Raw genomic sequence first — 22,559 nt, 5'->3', positions numbered from 1 at the left:
CTGACACTCCTGAAGTGGCCGCTAGAGGGCAGGAGAGGATTGAAGGAGAGGAGAAAATTCCCAAAGAGTATTGGGACCTTAAGGAGGTTTTCAGCAAAAAGTCTTCCGACAAACTGCCTCCCCACAGGCCTACTGACTGTTCCATAGACATCTTACCCGGGGTTAAACTGCCAAAACCCCAAATTTACTCCATGTCACCCAGGGAGATGGAGGAAATGCGGTCTTTCATTGATAAAAATTTGAAACGTGGATTCATTGAACCGGCTCGCCCCAAAGTGGCTGCCCCTGTACTTTTTCGTGAAAAGAAAGATGGCTCTCTTCGATTATGTTGTAATTTAAAAAACCTGAACGCTATATCGACTCAGAATCTCTACCCACTCCCAGACATGTTGGCCCAGCTAGGGAAGGGCCGCATTTTTACTAAATTGGACCTCAGGGAAGCTTACTATAGGGTCCGCATAAAGGAGGGAGATGAATGGAAGACTGCCTTCAACTGCCCTCTTGGTTGCTTCCAGTTCCGGGTCATGCCTTTTGGCCTACAGGGGGCTCCTGCAGTTTTCATGCAACTAATCAATGAGATCTTGCACGACCACCTCTACAAAGGAGTTATCGTATATTTAGACGATATCCTTATCTATACTCGCACTTATGACCAACACGTCGCTCTTGTGCGCACTGTTTTGAAAAAACTCCAAGCCGCTGATCTTTATGCCAAATTGTCTAAGTGTGAGTTTCACCAAACTAAAATTGACTACCTGGGATATCGCATCTCACCAGACGGCATTGAAATGGACCCTGAGAAAGTGAGGGCGGTCCCTGAATGGGACGTCCAAAACTCGTAAACAGTTACAAAAAATTTTGGGTTTTGCTAATTTCTACCGTCAGTTCATTCCTTCTTTTGCTAAAATTGCTCTCCCTATAACTAATTTGCTCAAGTCGAAGGGGGAACCGAAACCTAAACCTAATAAGCCTCTGGACTGGAACATGGAATGCCAGGCGGCGTTCGAAAAACTTAAACGTCTGTTTGCCGCTGAGCCAGTGCTAAAGCATCCTGACCTAGACAAGCCTTTCGTCGTCCAGGCTGATGCCAGCGACGTCGCCGTGGGGGCCATTTTGCTGCAAGCCAACGACCAAGGTAACCTACAACCTTGCGCGTACACCTCCCGAAAGCTCACTGACACGGAGAGACGTTGGGCGGTTTGGGAGAAAGAGGCTTTTGTGGTCCGTTGGGCCCTAGCCATGTGGCGCCATTTCCTAGAGGGCGCTAAACAACCGTTTGAGGTGTGGACTGACCACAAGAATTTGGAAGCTTTGAGAACGCCACGACGTCTCTCCCCCAAACAAATGCGATGGGCCCAATATTTTAACCGTTTCAATTTCACACTTAAGTATATCCCGGGGGGAAAAAATTTCATGGCAGATGCCTTGTCCAGACTACCTCAATATAATTGCTCTAAACTGAGTATCGTCCAACCGCTCCTAGCGGCTCCAGTGATCACGTGCCAGCAGTCCCGAGCAAAAAAGGATGTGCCTCAAGATCTTCTTTCTGACCTCAAACAAGCGCTTCCTCACGACGACTGGTTCCTGAACCATCGGGACGAGTGCACTATGAGGGATGATCTGCCGTGGATTGGCGCCAAATTGTACATCCCCGCGTCCCTACGACTCGTGGTCCTTCGTCGCGCACATGATTCCAGATTGGCGGGTCATTTTGGCTTCGTCAAAACTTTGCATCTAGTCAAGAGACAATTCTGGTGGCCCTCTTTAAAAAAGGACATTGAACTTTATGTGGCCAGTTGCCCAGTTTGTGCCACCGCCAAAAGACCGCCGGGGAAACCACAAGGGCTGCTCCAGTCTGTCGCTCGGCTGGTTGCCCCTTGGAAGGAGATTTCTATGGACTTTATTGTTGAGCTTCCCGAAAACCAGGGGCATACGGTCATATGGGTGGTCACTGACTTGTTTTCCAAACAAGTTCATTTCGTGCCTTGCCACAAAATTCCTTCCGCTAAGGCATTGGCTAAACTTTTCATTTCCCACATTTACCGTTTGCATAGAGTGCCCAACCGTATTATCTCCGATCGTGGTGTCCAATTCACATCTAATTTCTGGAAGGAATTTCTCAAATGCATTGGCTCCGCCCAGGGCCTTAGCTCCGCCTACCATCCTCAGACTAATGGCGGCTGTGAACGTACTAATTCCGTTCTTGAGCAATATTTACGTTGTTTCATCAATTATCAACAGGATGACTGGGTAGACTTGTTACCACATGCTGAGGTGGCCTACAACAACTCGGTTCATTCCAGCACGGGTTTCACCCCTTTTCGGGTCGTTTACGGTCAGGATTTTGTTCCTATTCCTGAATTGCCTCGGGACCAACCGCAGGTTCCTTCTGTTGCGGACTGGAGTGAGCGTCTCAGTCGAGTTTGGCCATTGACCCTCTCCACTTTGGACGCTGCACATAAGGCCCATAAGAAACAAGCAGATAAGAAGCGCTCTCAGCCCTATGAATACCGGACTGGGGATTTGGTGTATTTGTCAACAAAGTTCCTGCACACTACACAGAAATCAAAGAAGTTGGGGCCCAAATATGTAGGCCCGTTCCCCATTGTAAAGGTCATCAATCCTGTTTCTGTTCGTTTACAATTGCCCAAACACCTCAACCGGATCCACCCTGTGTTCCACATTAACCTCATCAAGCCTGTTCGGGTTTCCCACTTGCGTCCCCCTGATGATCCTCCGCCTGCTCCGTTACTAGTCGATGGGGAACGTCATTTCGAAGTTCGTGAAATTCTTGATTCCTGCAAGCACCGTAATCGCATCCAATACCTGGTGGCTTGGAAGCATTTTCCTCCCTCCCACACGGAATGGGTTGATAAATCCCATGTTCGTGCTCCCCGCCTGCTTCAGAAGTTTTATGCTGCTTATCCCGACAAGCCTTAATTTTCTTTTCCCCCCCTTCTTCTTTTTATGTTTTGTTGTTTGTCTGTTCGTTTGGTTTTGTTTTTTTCCAGGCCTAACAGCCTTTTTCCGGGGGACGGCCGGATGTCAGCTTCTGCCTTGCTGTTGCTTCAGCTGTCATGAAACGGGGAGGGAGGGCTGGTATTTGGGAGGGGTTATTCGATGTGCTGGAGGAATGTTCTAGGATGTACAAGATGGTTGGATTGCGCATGCGTGAGTGCTTCCCGCCTGGACCAACGGCCTCGACATTCCATCTTCGTGATGTCTTTTTGAAGTTATCTCACACCTGACATTTGAAGGACTTATGATTGGCCTGAGGCTATTATCCTAAGGGGTGGGGAATGGACTATTCTATATATCAATTGCTTTCGCGCCTAATTAAGTAGACTTTGCTTTGCAACTGCTCGCTAACCATTTGTAATTAGTAAAAGTACTTTTGATTTCCAACACATGGAATCTCTTAGTCTTTCTTTCCTAATTATTTAATGGAGTGATGCTGACAGGCTGTCATGCAGGCATGCACGCTGGGAGTTGTGCATTGCATTATGGGTGCAGCACGCCAGCACACAACCCCCCTGTGCTCCCCCCACTTTTGGCATGCAAGCCAAAAAAGGTTCGCCATCACTGACCTAGAACTATGCCGCCTTCAGTCTGACCTGAGCATAGTACACAAAATTATCTGCTACAATGTCCTACCTGTCAAGGACTACTACTTCTTCAACCGCAATAATACATGAGCACATAATAGTTACTAACTTAATGTAAACCACTCCAAACTCGACTGCAGAAAATACAACTTCAGCAACAGAGTGATCAACGCCTGGAATGCTCTATTTGACTCTGTTGTTACATCCTCAAACCCCATAACTTTAACCTTAAACTGTCTACTGTTGACCTCACCCCATTCCTAAGAGATATGTAAGGGGGCATGCATAAGCACACTAGTGTGCGTACCGTCTCTGTCCTACTGTCCCCATTTATTTGTTCCCATTTCCTGTGTTCTTATTTATGTTTATTCTTACTCCTGTTATCTTATACATGAGTGACAAACTAAATAAATAAACAAGCAAACAAACGAACTGTATCTCCCAAATCTTTAATAAAGATTGGAGTCCCAGTGCATCTTAAAGAGGGGGGAAAGTATTTTTTCTCATACAGATACTGCTTTAGAGATGTGTGATTATTAACAATGACAGAAAAAATACCACAGTTTCTAGCAAGAAGATATCAACAGATTGTCAGCTTAAGTTTTATGCAGCAGATAATAAAGACTCCTGTTAATGATAGGACTGCATTGTTTTTAACCAGTGTTTCCCCAACCCGGTCAAATCCTCTTTCAAGCAAAAGGTTATCCTCTCCTACAATGCTCTTTGCCATGTGTCAATTCCTACGTGTTTAACACAAGAAGAGAAACAAAGCATGGGAGAAGGAAGGTAGTGCCTTTCAATATAATTGGCAAACATAGCCACTGGAAAACAATTTCACAAATTAAGCAAGATGAAATGCTTGCACGCACACACACCTACCAAAAAGAAATCTCAGCAAATCAACTCTGTCTTCTCCAGCTGAGCATCTTCTTGGAATATAACTGTAGAACTGAAATTACCCAGCCAGCTTAGTCATGGCTGAATGATCTGGGCATTTTAGTATACAAACATTGAGGATAGTTATCTTGCATGACTTACTCAGATGTCTGTCAATTGATCAAATCTGTTTATATATGCTTATCAGGAGGAGGATGGATAAATGATGCTAGGAAAAGTACTGTAAGAATGTGGGACTCATGCAACAGCTAAATGAAATCCAAACTTAGTGCAAAATGAAAACTTAGTGTAAGAACTTTTCTGTATGGTAAGAGAATAACTGGAGGAACTGATGTCTGCTATTCCATCTTTACACATCTACAGCAGAAACATTAAAGCCATAAAATGGATATAACTACACATCACTAAATTATTAAGATAATGAATCGTTTGAGAACATGTTGGAATAAACTGGGATGAGCTGCTATAATTTTTTAAAACTATAATACAATTTCAAGGGTTAGGATTAAAGTTACCAAAGGTGGTAACTTTATTGCCATCACTCTACAGAGCAACGTTTATGAGTTTTGTACTGATTTTTTGAAGTTAATGTTTGTAGGCTGCCCAGAGTTAGATAAGGTGGCAGCACATCAATCTAATACAGAAATAAATAAAATAAACCACCCAAGTTGGTGAAGGGGCATCTAAAGTTATATAAGACACCATTTCTTCTGACCAAATACTTGGTCGGCTTACATTTATAAACCATGATTTATCTGGAGCAGGAAGTAGATGTGGGGAGAAGGGGGTCTTACCATTTTCTTGTTTCATTTGATTTCACCCTTAAAGCCAAAAGATATTCTTGAAGTACAGGCAGATTTGAAAGAACTTTCAAGCCAACGCTTTGGTCTTAAATGACTTCTATACATGGAAAAAATATCTTTGACAATAAATGACAAGTCAGAGTCTAGAAATTTGGCTTGAAAATTCTTCTGTGTTAACCCAGTGCAAGGACTCCTTGAGCCAGAAGTGAATCACTCACTGGGCAGGTCCCTGGCTTTGGTCTTGTTCCAGGCTGGCTGCATTGATTTGATACCCCACACACTTTTTGACTAAAGTTCTCATCCTCAAATTTGTTTGGCTACAATGCCAGGATAATAAAATGGTTATTTAAAGGTATTTATAGCAAACGTATCTGCAGCTTGACATTTTGACTGTCATTGGAAAAAAATTAGCAAGTAATCTTGACTGCCTAGTTGGGTGGGAAAAGAAGATGCACATTACTGGTTTTCTATTATGGTCGTACTGATACTATAATTTAACTTATTAAATGTATTCTGGGTAGCTTATAAAATCTACACAAAATAAGGGAGAGTGAGAATGAAAGTGCAATAAGCCATTCATTATGGTTGGAAGAAATGTCCTTCTGGGGTTTAATTCCAAGCGGGGGAAAAGACTCTGTAAACATGGAGGCTGCTTGGAAAGATGGTTTAATGGTGGACAGGATCACATGGCTTGAGCTCCTGAACAGAAAAAGGGGATCACATGCTTCCAGATGTTGGGTGAAGAAGAAAATGGGGCAGAGATGCTAAAAGTCCCTGGTTTTATGCCCTCTCTGGCCTTTGATCTTGAGTTTGTATTCTGATTGGTTGTCAGACTCCCATTGGGCCATGCAGGGGCAACTCTGTTAAAAGAGAATTTGATAACTAGACAGATTATTTGGGTATTAAAGTTTCTTTACCATGTGGAATGGGAAAAAGGAATGATTACCTTTAAGATTAGTTGTTCTGTTTGCTTCACCTAACTAAAACAAATGAAACAGGATATTGATACTAATACCCCGTGGGGAGGTAAATGAGTAATGAATGTCATGTCTCTGTTTTGGGAGATTGTGTATGAGGTCTACGTGACACAGGAAGGCCAGGTACTTTGGGATGATCAATAAGTTGTCTAAGAGTATAAAAGACTGTAAACAACTGCCCTTCGGGGTTCAGATTTTGCTTGACCAATCGCTACTGAACCTTTGCGCAAATAAACCTCTCCCTCTGACAAAGAGCTGGTCTTGTCTCATTTTCTGCTACATTTCAGGCTGTGTTTTGAGTCCATGTTTGGTTGAGCATTGCTTCTTCCCAGGCACCCTGTGATGAGATGGGTAAAGGGCTAATGCTATCATGCCTTAATCCCATCACCCTGGAGCTGAAAGGGAAGATCTTTGTTATGTAGAATAGACTGGCTCGGGCATTTTAATGGCCCATTGACAAAAGTGGGGGCTATTAAGAGTGAGTCTGCTTCCTGTCTAAAAACATGTTTCTCCATTTCTTATCCAGGGAAATATAATATTCTGCCTTTTCAATATTTCCCAGGATATTTCATTTTTCTAGAAGAGGGGTGGGTGCCAACTTCCTACATTATGATACGTAATTTAATGTGATACTAATTTGTGCTCAAGAAGGAAGATAGCTGTGCTCTCTAGACTGGGCTGCCTTGAAAGGGGAAGGCAGAGGTATGTTGATCAGAAGAAATGCTGATTCCTGGGATTCCTTGGCAGCAGGAGAGAAATCTCTTGTTAGCCAGACAGCTATTGTAGCAGTGAGAAGGAGCAAGCGGGCATGGTGGAAAACCCAGCTTGTATCAGGAGGCTGCTGCTTGATCAGCCATATGACAAAGTGCCATCTTGGAGCCTCTTTTTCTTTTCATCCGACACTTAGACTGTGGCCACCTGGTGTCTGCAGTGGAGTGGAGACCCCAAAGCAGTTGGATTCCCTGATGGGAAAGGTCTGGAGTGGCCATGACCACCTTGTGGACAGGCTGTTTGGGGAATGGGCTGAGTGGGGCTGACATTTCTTGCCAGTTGATGAGAGATGGGGGGCGGGGAGGGTGTTCCCTGCAAGGCTGGTAAGTGAGGAAGATGACAACTGTTGCACAGGCTGCACTGGCTTCCAATTTCTAACAATTCAAGGTACTGATCATCACCTTCAAAGCCCCATATGGCACAGGGCCAGGCTCTCTGCAGGACTACCTTTTCTGAAGGACAACTACTAATCCTACCAGGTTCAGATAGGGCAGACACCCTGTCGGGCCTGCAGCCATCTTCCTTTTGGATCTTTGGCCTGCCATACTTTCTATTATTCCACTATGCATTTTCTATTGTGGGAAAATGGGGGGGGGGGGCATTGTACGGAGTTAGATGATATGTAGCCATAACAACATTCTTTTTAGAAAGCCAAGGTCATCCTTTGTCTCTGCACCTCTGCACCTGACCGGAACTGGAGGGGTGGAACTGCCAGCCGGGCAGTGGGAGATTGAACCTTGTGATGGACTGGTGGGTGTGGGGCAAGATCTTGAACTTTCAACTGGGTGGGGAAAACTGAAAAGCTTTTAGATTTGGGTTTTCCCTGATGTGCTAACATGGCTCTCTTAATAAATTGGAACTTTGAGCAATACTTTGCCTTGGACTCTGATTTACTTTTGGATGCTATTATAAGTTTTTATAAGAGTTGGCTGAAAGATGGGCAGCTATAAAAAATGTTTTAAATAAATTAATAAATACTTGGAGATGGATTCTTTACCATTTTTTTTAAACACTGAAGTTGACATACATTTTTAAGAGAGAGAAAAATGTAACCATTTAATATTAACCTATAAGGTTATTTATTTATTGTTATAAACTGAAACAAAGATTAGAACATATTAATAATATATTAATTACCTTCCACTCAGGATTATTGAAGATGACAATTATCCTCATTCATTATGATTATCAATAATTAGGATAAACGGGAGGAATAAAGTCATCAACAGAACACAACAGACTACCATCTTAAATACTAAAACAGCATGAAAAACATTAACTATCAGATAAAGAAAAATGGAGAGGGGGGAAGGGAGAGAGAAAAACATCTCACATACAGTATATCTGAGGCCGTGTTTGTCCACCAGATACTGGAGACAATTCTTATGAAATGGAAGAGATGGGAACCTCTGGAGAGCCCATTTCCCGCAGCACCTTATCCAGCCATTTTAAAGCTCCATGAAGATGGATCTCCACCCAACAAGGGGTGCTGGTGATCGCCTGGCGATGGTATCCTGCTCCCCAGCCCTACAGAAGAGGCCAACAAATGGTAAAGGATGAGATGATTGTGGCTGCATTCTTCATTCTATTCAAGAAGACACTTTCTTGATTTTAGTCAAATATACCCATTACCTTTTCTTTGCATTTTGAAGTACTGAGAAGTCACACAATTGTGGATAGGATTAGGATGCATCTAATAACTGTCAGGCCTGCAGCCATCTTTTCTTTTGGATCTTTGGCCTACCACACTTTCTATTATTCTACTATGCATTTTCTATTGTGGCAAAGGGAGGGGGGAATCATACGGAGTTAGATGATATGTAGCCATAACAACATTCTTCCTAGAAAGCCAAGGTCATCCTTTGTTTTTACATCTCTGGAAGTGCCAGCATGGCAGTGGGAGATTAGGCCATGTGATGGACTTGTGAGTGTGGGAGCAAGATCTTGAACTTTCAGCTGGGTGGGGAAAACCGGGAAGCTTTCAGATTCAGATTTTCCCAGATGTGCCAACAAGGCTCTCTTAATAAATTGGAACTTTGAGCAGTACTTTGCCTTGGACTCTCATTTACTTTTGGATGCTATTTGAAACCCTGACAATAAAAATAGGTGGACTTGGAGCAAATTGCATTAGTATTACTTCAATAACTCATACAGCATTCTTCAGCAAGGAAGAATTAAGGAAACTGAGTCTAATACAGAGTTACATCTGCCAGGCTTTCAGTTCATTAAATGATTTTTCATCTCCCTGTGGGATAGACCTGATTTCTATTCATACTTTTCCTACTTAAACCACACAATGCTGTTGTTTAAATTATGCCACTTTTTGAAGATGTAATGATTATGTAAGTGAAGTCTCTATTATATAGTCTCTCATAATGATTGAATCTTTGGTTATATTTTTAAAGTTAAACCTGAATCTGAAGAGAGTGACTGCTCTAATCACAGCACAGAAGCCTTTGTGGAATTTTAAGTCGCTGATTTCTTCCAGAAATCAAATTCAGAATGAACTTCGTCTTCTAAGTTAAAACAGAGGGAAGTAGGAGAAGAAGTGGCAGAACCTGAGGGCAGAATGAAAAGAGGGAACAGCCTAGGATTCCTATGTAGCTATAAGTGAAGTAAGTCCAACCCACCCCTTGATTGCCTTTGACTCTTATCTAACTCTAACTAAGTGCTGACCATTAGCTGAAAAGATTCCTGTGAATAGGCTTTTAGCAATAAATCAGTTTCACAGAACCTTCACATATGGGCTTGGTCTTTAGCGCCTGACAGTTTGACTGTTTTGCCTTATTCATAACATTGACTAATTAGTTTAATTTGCTTTTGATGCCTTACGATTCCAACTGACTCTGCAATCCAATCTAATTTTAAGTATTGTGCTAGTCTTGTTTATTGGTTGTTCTTGTTCTGCCTCTTCATAGTGTGGCCTATGCATATTGTGCAAGGACTTCATCAAGTCCTTGACTGCTGCAAGAATGATGCATGCTTCTATTCTCACCAAGCAGGTGAGAATAGAGAACAGAATGAGCTCTCACCCTGCCTGTTGGATGACTCTGAACAGTGAAGGGAGCCATGAAGACTCCTTATTTCTTTTTTAAAAGTTTTTTTTAAATTTTTTAATACAACTTTATCCATATTATAGAAACAAAGTGTTGACCAGATCTTTCCTTTTACATCCTCTCATTTACATCATCCATTTTACATCATAGCTTAGCTTTCAGCCAAATTGTTTTCTTCCATTATTTTCCATTTTTATACTCATTTTTTCTTAATACATAAACAATATCTTCAATTGCCCCTTCAAACATTACACCAAATTATCATTTCATATTTTTCTATTTCTCTACTATAAGCAATGCATATCCTGTAGTTACGTTTTGACATAGAAAAGGAGACTCCTTATTTCTTGATGGAGGAGGAAGAGGAGTCATGTTTTTCAAAACAGTGCTGAGCAATCCCTGGGTTAACTAGGCCTGAAAAGAAGACCCCCAAGGTCCCTTCCATCTCTATGGTTCTAAGTTCTATGAAAAGCCCTTGGGGGCCAGAAGAACAGGTATAGAAAGGCCCAGATCCCACCTTTGCTGGAGCGGCTGTGCTGGCCTTTCCTTGATGCAGAAGTCATTCTAGAGAGGAAAGCCAATCTCTTCCCAGTGTCTGTGTCCAAGGAAGTGCACTGCAGTATCAGCAAATTTGGTCTCCAAACAATTATGAAAGCTGCATGTCTTATATGAAAGACTAATACTACCTTGTGGCTACCTTTTTCTCAATGTCCCTTTTCTGCAGTTCCATTGTATAACATTGAAAAGGCAGAAAAATGTCCCATTAATTCATTATTCCCCAACAGGTGCTTTCCTATTGTCATTAGCAGCACAGGAGGGTAATAAAATAGTCTTCCCCAAATGTGAGGCATGGGCAAGCTTTCCATGACTCAATCCGGTTTTTCTAGTTTGCAAATGCCTAGAGGGGTGACTAGCGTAGTGAAATGCCAATGTGTTGGGATATTCTAAGCTGCAAAGCCCCAAATCTTTTGCAGATACCCTAGTGATAGCAACCAAGAAATTCCTCAGTTGAGGATGCACCCAGTGCCTGTTTGAAAAAGGCCTCTGGGACCATGTGAATATGATGGGGCTGCATCCCCAAAGAGCTTCTCTACAAGCAGACAAATAAAAGCCACCTCCTCTGCTTGCCTCGTCTTTAAAATATGTAGTAAGTGCAGGGCATGCACGGAGGCTCAGGGAGGGTGAAAAACAGGCCTACCAGAAGTTTGGGAAGACCAGAAATGGGCCTGTTTCTGGCCTCCAGAGGTCTTCTGGAGGCCGTTTTCGTCCTCCCGGAGGCTCGAGAAAAACATCCAGAACCCAGAGAGAGTAAAAATGCCCTCCGCCCTGGTGCAGGAGGCCAAGTAGGACACACCCACCATGGCCACACCCATCCAGCAACTAGGCAGAGAACCCCTTGCTAAAAATTTTGAAGCCCACCCCTGGCTATAATCAATTATAAAAGCAATGAAACCATCAGCAACATTCCTAAACTTGACTATTTGGAGAAAATGTATCTGAGCTTAGTGGGTCTCACTCCCAAGAAAGGAGGTGCAGGACGGCAGCCTTTAGAAATACTCTGGTTTCTCTTCAGATCATATAAATCTTTCACCTTTAGAAATGGTTTTAGCTCAGGTCTAGTTCTGTGAATCCCAAAAAGTTCAAGGAGCATGGAGATGATTTTAGACTGAGGGCTGTTCTAATATTGAAGAAATCATAACTAAGGGGGTTGGAAGAGTGCTCTTGAGAAGGGCCTGGGAAAAGTAAAACATATATTGTGTGTTCAACAAGACCAATAAAAGCTCAGCTGAAAATTGCCATGACTGGAACTGGAAAGGCAGCCAGAGGAGCAGCCCATGTCTGCAGGCATGTATGGTTCATTTGGAATAATCTTGGACATAAATTTAAATTTAAAGAAATTTTTATTCCCTCTTGTTAGAGATCACTTGTAATTGAAGTCAATAGTGCTAAGACAGTGCCACAAATTTCAGAGAGTTGTGATCATTTTTCACTTCTTACTTGTTTATGGAGAAATACAAAAATACAAAACTTAGTGCATCTCATCCTTTTAAAATGTCCTTGTAACAAAGAGGCCAATCCCATTTTTTCAGCTTTATAATTCAAGACAAAGAAAGTTCTTACTTTAACAAAGCTTATCCGGATGAAGCACATCTTGGTGAGCTCAGAGACTGCCTCAAAACCGTAGTTAACCGACTGGGAAAGCAGTTGTGCAAAGAGTAGGTTGTTAAAAATCTTCAAGTTGTATCCACTGGGGATTTTGCAGATGGTGCTTGGGTGGAGACCGCACTCACGGTTGGCATTTGAGCTCTGGACAAAAACACTGCAGTTGCTCAAACACTCGACAAAGACCTCTCCACCTACATAATACAGGTGGACACCTTCAGGAGACAAGAGGGACCAAGAAGGATTTCATCCAACACAGATCGAAGCAAAAAGACTCTTGTTCTAAACTACTTCATGATACACTAAGTTTGGGATAGTGTTGCAAGATGGACAGAATCAGTTGGCAAGACAAGCGCACTCAGCAGTCCCAATGCTAAAGACACCATTTTTGCTGTGTGGCAGTCTTTTCTTTTCAGGAATCCTGTCAGGACTGCCATCCTGCTCCGCTATGCATTGCCTCTTAACGGGGAGGGAGAGCTGCAGGGTGGGATTAAGGGGGGGGGAGGCGGTTTAGCATGAGAAGAATCAAAACTAAGCATTGGATGATAGCCACCGGCCATTGGTCACACTAAGGAATGCAGAACCATCCAGCCTGCAAAGACAATGACTGTTAGCCAAACAGTTTGTTAGTACCTACTTGGACACTAGATAACCATGGGGGAAGTTGGGAAGAAGGGGACATTAACTGGATGCTTTGGGTATGAAAACCTCAGATCCAGCTGTTTCTTCTGTAACCACTTGGCTTTTGTAAAGTGTGCTTTTGCCTGACTTTCTGTTCTAACTGACTAAGTTGGTCACTTCTATGGACAGCAAAACGCTCCATTTAGCTTCCATACTTTTGACATGGAGGCCATTTTTATCTGGGCAATCTCTTGTCAACTGTGGGCTTGCTCAACATTCTGGGGGGTTAAGACCAGGGGTAAAATTCAGCAGGGTCTGACCAGTTCTGGAGAAATTTTGAGTAGTTCAGAGAACCAGCAAATACCACCTTTGACTGGCCCCAGAGGTGGGGGGGGAGGAATGGAAATTTTGCAATATCCTTCCCCCAAGAGTGGGGAGTGAATGGGAATTTTGCAGTATCCTTCCCCTGGAGTGCAATAGCAATAGCAATAGCAATAGTTAGACTTATATACCGCTTCATAGGGCTTTCAGCCCTCTCTAAGCGGTTTACAGAGTCAGCATATTGCCCCCAACAACAATCCGGGTCCTCATTTTACCCACCTCGGAAGGATGGAAGGCTGAGTCAACCCTGAGCCGGTGAGATTTGAACAGCCGAACTGCAGAACTGCAGTCAGCTGAAGTGGCCTGCAGTGCTGCATTTAACCACTGCGCCACCTCGGCTGGGGAGGGAATGGGGATTTTGCAGCATCCTTCCCCCAGGAGTGGGGAGGGAATGGAGATTTTGCAATATCCTTCCCCCAGGAGTGGGGAGTGAATGGAGATTTTGCAATATCCTTCCCCTGGAGTGGGGAGGGAATGGAGATTTTGCAGCATCCTTCCCCCAGGAGTGGGGAGGGAATGGAGATTTTGCAATATCCTTCCCCCAGGAGTGGGGAGGGAATGGAGATTTTGCAGCATCCTTCCCCCAGGAGTGGGGAGGGAATGGAGATTTTGCAATATCCTTCCCCCAGGAGTGGGGAGTGAATGGGGATTTTGCAGTATCCTTCCCCTGGAGTGGGGAGGGAATGGAGATTTTGCAATATCCTTCCCCCAGGAGTGGGGAGTGAATGGAGATTTTGCAATATCCTTCCCCCCAGGAGTGGGGTGTGAATGGGGATTTTGGATTGGATTGGATTTATTCAATTTGTATGCCGCCCTATCCCCGAGAGGGCGGCTATATCCTTCCCCAGGAGTGGGGAGTGAATGGGGATTTTGTAGTATCCTTCCCCTGGAGTGGGGAAGGAATGGAGATTTTGCAATATCCTTCCCCCAGGAGTGGGGAGTGAATGGGGTTTTTGCAGTATCCTTCCCCCAGGAGTGGGGAGTGAATGGGGATTTTGCAATATCCTTCTCCTGCCACACCCACCAAGCCATACCTACAGAACTTGTAGTAAAAAAAAATTGAATGTCACCACTGGTTAAGATTTTGCTGGCCAGACCACCTTCACTCTCTTTCCCTTCCCCAAGGGTGGCAATCATAGTTTCTCTCCTGCTCAGACATCCCACCTTCTCTTCATGTACATCAATCTATTAGAAATATTGCTAATAATGTGAGGTCCTTCATAAAAGCCAAGCCAGTCACAATTTCACTGATTTTTTGCAGCCCAAAGAAAATCTTTTTGTAAGCCATTTAGGATGACCGCCCTGAACAGATACCACACTTAGACTCAGGCTGGCATGTAAGATGGTGTGCCAGGAAAGAGGACCATTGAGATGTACCATTGGTTCTACCTCTAACCTAATCCACCTCTTTCATTCTATTACTATCTGAAAGGGCTTTGTGTATTGACAGTAAAGGTTTGCTAAGGATTTGAGCCTTTCTTAAACTTTCCACATGTGGATCTACCACAGCTGGCAGCATCTTGCTTAATCCACCCTTGAAGTAGGATCAGACCTCACTTGTGTTTGCTACGAAACCACCAGGATATTTCCAGGCTGTATATAAAGTGGGAAAAATAATAATAGTTCTATAACAGGACAATATTAAACCATATATATGTTATTACTTAGAAAATTACTCAACTTGGGACTGAAATTTTCATTGTTAAGTCATCATGGTCCTAAAGTGAATATAACATGAATGAACTATAAATTTTAAAATTATATTGACTTTCTCTCATATTCCATATTTTTATGTTGTCAAAATAGTAATGCCGTGCATTCATTCTTATAATAACTTAAAAAATAAACATATGTTTACATTTTAGGAACAGACTTCCTAAACCACGAACAGAGCTTAGGAACAGGGTTCCTGATTCATAGGGCTGGAAATAACTTGGAGGTCTTGTAACCCAACTCCCTGCCCAAGACAGGAGACCCTAATACCATTCTGGACAAATATCTGTCCAGTCTTTTCTTGAAAACCTCCAATGATGGAGCATCCACAACTCTGGGAGGTAAGCTGTCCATTGACTAATTGTTCTCACCATCAGAAAACGTCTCCTTAATTCCTGGTCAAATCTTCAACTGACAAGCTTCCATCATTGCTTCTTGTCGTATCCTCAGGTGTTTTGGAGAATAAATTGATGCCCTCTTCCCTGAGACAGCCCTTCAAGTATTGGAGGACTGCCATCATGTCTCCCCTAAGTTTTCTCTTTGTTAAGACTAAAAATGCCTAGTTCTCTTGGTCTCCAGACCCCTTATCATTTCTGTTGCTTTTCTCTGCACTCTAGAAGGTGTCCCAGCATCTTTTTTATATCATGGTGACCAGAATCGGACACAGTATTCCAAATGTGATCTCACCAGTGCAGTATAAAAACATTACAATCACTTGATATGATTTTGATGCTAACCCTCTTGATACAGCCTAGGACTGAATTGACTTTTCGGTAGCTGCGGACACTGCTGGCACATACTTAAGTAGTGGTCCACTAGGACTTCTGTATCTTTTTCTCAATTACTACTGTTGAGCCAGGTACCACTATTCTATGCCTGTGCATTTGGTTCTTCCTGCCTAAGTGCAGGACCTTACTTTTCTCACCACTGAACTGACCTTGTTGGATAGAGCCAAATGCTCAAGCCAAGATTCTTCTGAATCTTGAATCTAGAGCACTGTGGTGGGTTCTGGCTGGTTCACTCCTGTGTGTGTGCATATGCAGTTCAATTAAAATTAAAAAACAAAATGGCGATGGTGACGGCAGCGACCAGGGAACCTGTTTGGGGGCATGGCCGGCCTGGGTCGCTGCCGATTCCAGCAACCCAGGCCAAACTGGGCTGAACCGGTAGGAAGCCATCTCTGCACTAGGCCCAAGTCAGAACACTGAGGTACCCCACTGCATGTTTCCCTCCATATAGAGATAGTTCCAGCGAGGACTACATGTCACAGCAAGCTGTGAATCCATCTGATGGTGGTACTGTCTATCCCACATTGTTCTGTCTTACCAAGAAATAGGCTGTGGTCTATTTTGTCAAATGTCTTACTAAAATGCAAGCATACTATACCCACAGCATCTTTTTTACATCATGGTGACCAGAATAGGACATAGTATTCCAAGCGTGATCTCACCAGTGCAGAATCTTGATGCACAGATTCAGTCACAATATCAAAGGCGGCCATAAGGCTGGTTTGGCATTATTTGATTTTAATAACCATATGCTGGTTTCTAGTGATCACCTTATTCCTTTCTAAGTGTTCATAAATCCACGGCTTGATTATCTTTTCCAGGATTTTCCCAGGTATTGATGTCAAGTTTTGAACTGAGCCATTTCCCAGCAGGGTTTCTTTGTAATTACCTTTTCCGATGTGGTTTCGGGTGTTTTCTATGGAAGAATTCCTGCCAATATTAGAGAGAAATCCAAGGCAGAAGCGGCCCTTGTTTGAAGGATCTGTAAAGCCATCTATGAGTATACTTCGAGAAAAGGCCTGAAAAGTCTCTCCTACTCTCTTATTGAGTTCGTAATAGGCAATTGAGCACCACTGATCTGGTTCCTCATAGCTCACAGGTTGGGCATCTGGAAGAAGGTTTCACAGGTGTATATAGATAGAAATGCAGTAATAGCAATGTGATTTGTTTCATATCCAAATACTCTCTTCGCATACACATTTAAAGAGCTGGCATTGGCAGGACAAAAAAGATATAAAGGCTAGTCCTTGATTTATGAGCACAATTGGGACTGAAAGTTTCATTGCTAAGCAATATATTCATTAATGAGTCACATCTGTCTCAAGATTTATAAACTCTCCCCTCCCCCACCCAGTTGTTAAGCAAATCATTGAAGTTGTTGAGTGACTCATTCAGTTGTTAAGAAATCTGGCTTCCCTTATTGATTTTGAAAGAAGCCCACTAGGAAAATTGCTAATGGAGATCATGTAACCCTGAGATGGTGCAACTGTCATAGATACATGCTGGTAGCCAAGTGCCCAAATTCTGATCAAGTGGCCATGGCGATGCTGCAATGGTCATGTGCAGGGACCAGCATCATAAATCTTTTTTTTTCAGTTGTTAAATGAATGGTCATAAGTTGAGAATTACTAGAAAGGACAATGAAAAATAATGCAATAAAATTAGTATGTTGTATCAATTAGTGTAATTAACTGAGTGTGTTACTTTCAAAAAGTGAATTTCATCATAGCAATCACATATATTTTTATTACTTTATTTACTTTTATCCTACTTTTATAAGTAACTCAAGGCAGTGAACCTATCTAATACTCCTTCCTCATCCTATAATGTTTCTATTTCAATCTAGGGTTTGACTAAATATGGAATATATGCACTGTTCTGTTGTCATCTCAAAGAGTTTTTCTGAAGTTGGAACAGCACAGGAAAAAAATGAATGGCCTTTTAGTGTAAAATAAGGCAAGCAACAGGAAAACATGATTTATATAAAACCATTGGTAGCAAAATATTCTTCCTTCCACAAGATTAGAAACTCTGGGTCATACTCAGGAATGAATGGCCAATGTTTTTCTTTCTACGAGGCATAATTAATTGATGGTCTTTCTTGTTAACAAATAAAGCCAGTATCTTCAACAACACTAGCAATAATCAAACCAAGTTAAACCTATTCTGGTTTCAGTCTACTAAGTGGAACTATTTTGGCTAAGAGCCTTTTGGAGGAAAACCCAATCATTCATGGGCTCATGGGCAGATATTTCCCTAGGGGAAAAGTACAAATCTTGACATACCTACAGGTTCTCCAGCTTTACCTCCACTGGGCAATGGTGGTATTGATGAACTGCTTGGGACTTCCTGTGCAGGGCATTCATTGGGCTTTTGTGGCATCTCTTTGGCATTAGAAGGCAGAAGAGATGTGGCAGCTGAAAAGAGAAAGCTATTTTATGAGCAGCCTATATAAATAAAAGGAGATGACCTCAGAGACAGTAGATATTTACTAAGCAAATTGTATTACTGCATTCAGTCAGATGCTTGCCAATGTCTTGCCATGCATACAAAGCTCAAATTTCCAAAAACAGCATTGTGTTAACGCTTCCCTTGATTGTATGAATAAATCACCTTAAGGTATACCCCGATTTTGTTAACAAGAGTTCAGGAAAGCACACATACTATTTTTTCGTACCACAAAAATAAATAGACTGGGCTGAGCAAATGGCCCAAAGTCATCCAGCTCTTCTGTGCCTAAGAGAACTGAACTGATCGGCTTGCTCTGGTTTGACACTTTCATCAATTATTCCTTTTTGTTACTGTTGCTTTTATAATGCTGTGTTGCAACCCGTCCAGAAGCTTCAGAGCTGATTGAGCTATTAAAAAACTGTAAAATAAATAAATAAATAATAAATATGTCATTCTCCAACCCAAATTCACAAAATTAATACAGCTGCTACTACCAGAATTGCATGAATTTGTAGGTAGCATTGAATAGCAATAGCACTTAAGACTTATATACCACTTCACAGTGCTTTACAACCCTAAACGATTTAGAGTCTCAGCATATTGCCCCCAACAATCTGGGTCCTCATTTTAGTGACCTTGGAAGAATGGAAGGCTGAGTCAACCATGAGCCTGGTGAGATTCGAACTGCCAAATTGCAGGCAGCTGACAGTCAGCAGAAGTAGCCTGCAGTACTGCATTCTAACCACTGCACCACCACAGCTCATTATGTTGGTTCTTATTTTATTTATTTTGTCAATCATGTTTAAGGTAACAGATATGTATAAACACGACTGTGATTACATGAAATGGATACAAATAAGTGGGGACAGTAGGACAGGGACGGTAGGCATGTTGGTGCGCTAATGCACGGCCCTTAAAAAAAGATGGAACACTTCACAAATGTGTGTGTCTTGCAGTTTAATAGCGCTAAATTCTGAATTTTCTAAAGAGAGTTGCAATACATTCAGTCCCACTGAGTGTTCAGGTAATGTTTCGCATACCTGTGAGCTCAGATGTCCTTTCTGGGGCAGCTGCATTTCCTCGGGTCACTGAGTAGTCCATGCTGCTTGTTGATGGTGTGTGCATATTGTGGGATTCTGAGAAAGGAGTGCAGGGAGGCTGCTTTGCAGGGTAACGATCAGGATGAGTTGCACTGTTGGACATCTGTTGCTCACTCTCAAGAGAGGCATTTTGGAATGGGATAAGGAGGCTGAACCATGGGTTGAATCCACTGTGTCTTGGAACCAAGACTGGAGGCAACACTACAACAGAAGTTTTGAAAATAGAAAGAAGTTCTTTGGTGTCAGGCATACAGATAGATTAGATATAGATAGATTATAGATATATAAATTAGATAGACAATAGATGAGAGTGAAAGAGGGAGATTACAATGCTAGATAAATAGAAATGAGAGAAAGACAGATTGAAAGAGACAGATAGGAAGAGATGACAGAATATAGAAGATATAGATTATATTGATTAGATACATAATAGATAGACATGATACATAGATATAATACATAGATATTATAGGTAGGTAGGTAGGTAGGTAGATAGGTAGGTAGGTAGGTAGGTATGGAGAGACGGGGGAAGAAGGAGAAAGGGGGGATGATAGATGATAGAAGATAAAAATCAATGATATATGACAGATGATATATAGGTGAGCTAGCTAGCTAGCTAGTAGATAGACAGATATAAACATGATAAATAACAATGACATATGATGGATGGATGGACGGACAGATAGATAATAAGCAGGCAGGCAGGCAGGCAGGCAGGCAGGCATATATACTGTATATTTAATGTGGGAAAATGATGACAAGATAGAGTTAAAGAATCTGCATGGTCTTATCCAGACATTCACCCTGAATTAAGAATGATTGCCAAAACAATTAAGTTAAGGATCAAATGGTGTTGAATTATTGTTCTATCATCTAATCTATTCTCTGTCAGTGATTTCAATTGTATCTTTTCTGCATAACATTCAATACGTCCTAAGAAAGGAGCAAAAGGGACTTTACTATTTCAGCACCTTGGACAAGCACAAAACACAAGGTAGAGGCCCCAACCAAGGGCACACAATTACAAGATTTTCAGTATCTGCTTTGCTAGATCCCAAAGGTAAGAGAGTGGCATCATAATGGGTTTTTAAAAGCACATAATTGTTTGTTTTTTATTTTTGTACCTAGCAGACAGCAGGCCAATTTACATGATCAAACAAGCAGGTTAAATATGAAGGTAGAATTCACTTAGACTAAGCCGCAGTTGAACAATTTGTTGAAGAAATTCTTGTTTGTATCATTAAAATTCACCTGCAGTTATAAAAAAATGCTTTGCAAAATTATCTGATTAAATGTAAAGAATCCAATTGTTTAAGGGGACATTAATTTTAACACCAATATATCACTTCTTATTGCTACAGTATTTTCTGCCATTTCATCAATGACACTGAAAACTCACTCTCATAAAATATAATCAGCTACATAAAATAAGTAGCCTAACAAAAGGTCAAATCACAGCAGCCAAACAGGAGAGAAAGAAAATCTAATCTGGGACTATTGGGGGCGAGTTATTACCATTGCCAGCACATTGCCGATGCACTTGCAGTAAAAATGAACTGGTCCCAGGGGTGAATTGCAACCCTTTGTATGCCCGTGGTCAATACATGCTCATTCCTATTAATAAGAATAGCATCTGAATCCCTCCTGTCTTTTCTTCTCTGGGTGACCTAACCTTAACTAAAAGTTTGCCTGTTGGATCTTTGATCTCTTTCTTTCAATCAAAGTTTCTGTGTAGCTCCCTCCTTTTTTTGCAGATAAGAATAATTATGCAACCAGGCAGGGCTGTCCTTTCCTAAACATGCAGCTGGCGGAATCACCTGGGGCTTCCACCCTTTGATAATGGTAAGGGTTGATGCAGACGTCCTTTAGCTTAGAGCCAAAGGGGAATTCACAGCAGGCTAGAGGTTTCAATTCATGCTGGGACTGCAAATCAGGCCAGCGCCATACTTGGCAGTAGATGACATGCGGGTATCTTTTGCGGTGGAAGACCTGCATCCTTCCATCCAGGGAGTGGGGGATGGTCACACATTTGCTGGGCTGCCCAGGACAGCTGAGGGCTCTCTCCAGTTCCTGCAAGGCACCCCTTTTCTTCATCAGCTTCTTCACCAAGGAATCCACTGCCATTTCAGCCCACTTTTCTTCCTCGTCCACTTGCTTCCAGCCCAACAGCCTCTTCACAGCAGGGCCAGTAAAGGAGAACAGAGGGGTAAAACAGCTGTTGGAATGCATGAGGACCAGTAGATCTTCAGTGGTCCAATTTCTTCTTCAGTGAAGAACCTCAGTACTAGAAGGGATGCTCCTTCAAAATCAGACTGGATTTTGCTTGACCGGTCTAAGTGTCTTCAAGTAGAGAGGAGTTCTACAACAGAGGTAAATTATTGTTATGTTTCTCTTTTGCGTTTGTCACTTCCATTTTTAATCAGTATCATAGATTTTCAATCACCAAGAATAAGGTGGCAGTTGCTACAAAAAATATTATATAAATTACAATAATTATAACTTTGTATCTTCTCACAAAACATTTTTTTTAAATCTAGGGAATACTTATCAATAAAGTTGGAAGAAACCTTTTTTCTGATATTTCTTATCCAGGAAATGATTAATTAAAAATACATAGCAGAACTGTCTATTAATATTATTTTCATATTTTGGAAGCAATTACCATTCTCTGCACATTAGATATGAGACTTCGTGGGGATGCGTAATATTTACCAGAATGCCAGCAAGATTCAACTGCAAACAGCAAAACAGGTTCAGCCCATTGGGGAAGGTGGCTATATTAAGTCTAATAATAATGAGATTTCAAAAAATCAAAACGATGGTGGTTGATGCTCCTTCTTTAATATGGTCAACTGACTCGTTGATAAAGTATACTCCTCCTCTACATTGGGAGGGTGCCAAATTAGCAGAATCTCTGGCAGCCTCCTCTATGGAAGTACAAGTGAGATGCCATTCATTTCTGTGATCAGTGCTGAAATTCACCTGGTAGACAAACTCAATTCTGCAGGTTGGGTACGTGATCATGTATGACCGCATTCAATCAATATGAACAAATACAGGTATCAATGCACTGTGCTGTAATTTGAAAGAAACAGGAAAATGTCGAAGGCCATGTTTGCATTTATGGGAGAACCAATCAAATCTAAAAAAAACTATTATTTTAGAATGTGGGCAAGGTATCCCAAAAGTGCTTTTTTCCCTTCTAAAAGCAACTGGACTTTCCTGTTTTTTCT

The 22,559-nt window shown here is 42.0% G+C and overlaps 1 protein-coding gene across 1 annotated transcript; it reads right to left on the bottom strand.

Moving 5' to 3' along the window:
• Positions 1–8,133: 8,133 nt before the first annotated feature.
• LOC106549851 (SMAD family member 9-like) lies at positions 8,134–21,660 on the bottom strand. The gene is made up of 6 exons (XM_087728257.1): positions 21,144–21,660; positions 19,267–19,527; positions 18,061–18,192; positions 16,665–16,883; positions 12,231–12,487; positions 8,134–8,580 (listed from the first exon to the last, which is right to left on the bottom strand). The coding sequence occupies exons 1-6, from the start codon at positions 21,553–21,555 to the stop codon at positions 8,437–8,439; spliced, it is 1,425 nt and encodes a 474-aa protein (XP_087584383.1). The 5' UTR covers positions 21,556–21,660; the 3' UTR covers positions 8,134–8,436.
• Between the last annotated feature and the right edge of the window lie 899 nt (positions 21,661–22,559).

Source organism: Thamnophis sirtalis, unplaced genomic scaffold (assembly GCF_051295495.1).
Source record: "Thamnophis sirtalis isolate CommonGarterSnake01/CBP01778 unplaced genomic scaffold, rThaSir2_p1.2 scaffold_13, whole genome shotgun sequence".
NCBI lineage: Eukaryota > Metazoa > Chordata > Lepidosauria > Squamata > Natricidae > Thamnophis > Thamnophis sirtalis.
The sequence above is the reverse complement of the archived record's forward strand: the minus strand, read 5'-3'. Positions and strand labels throughout refer to the sequence as shown.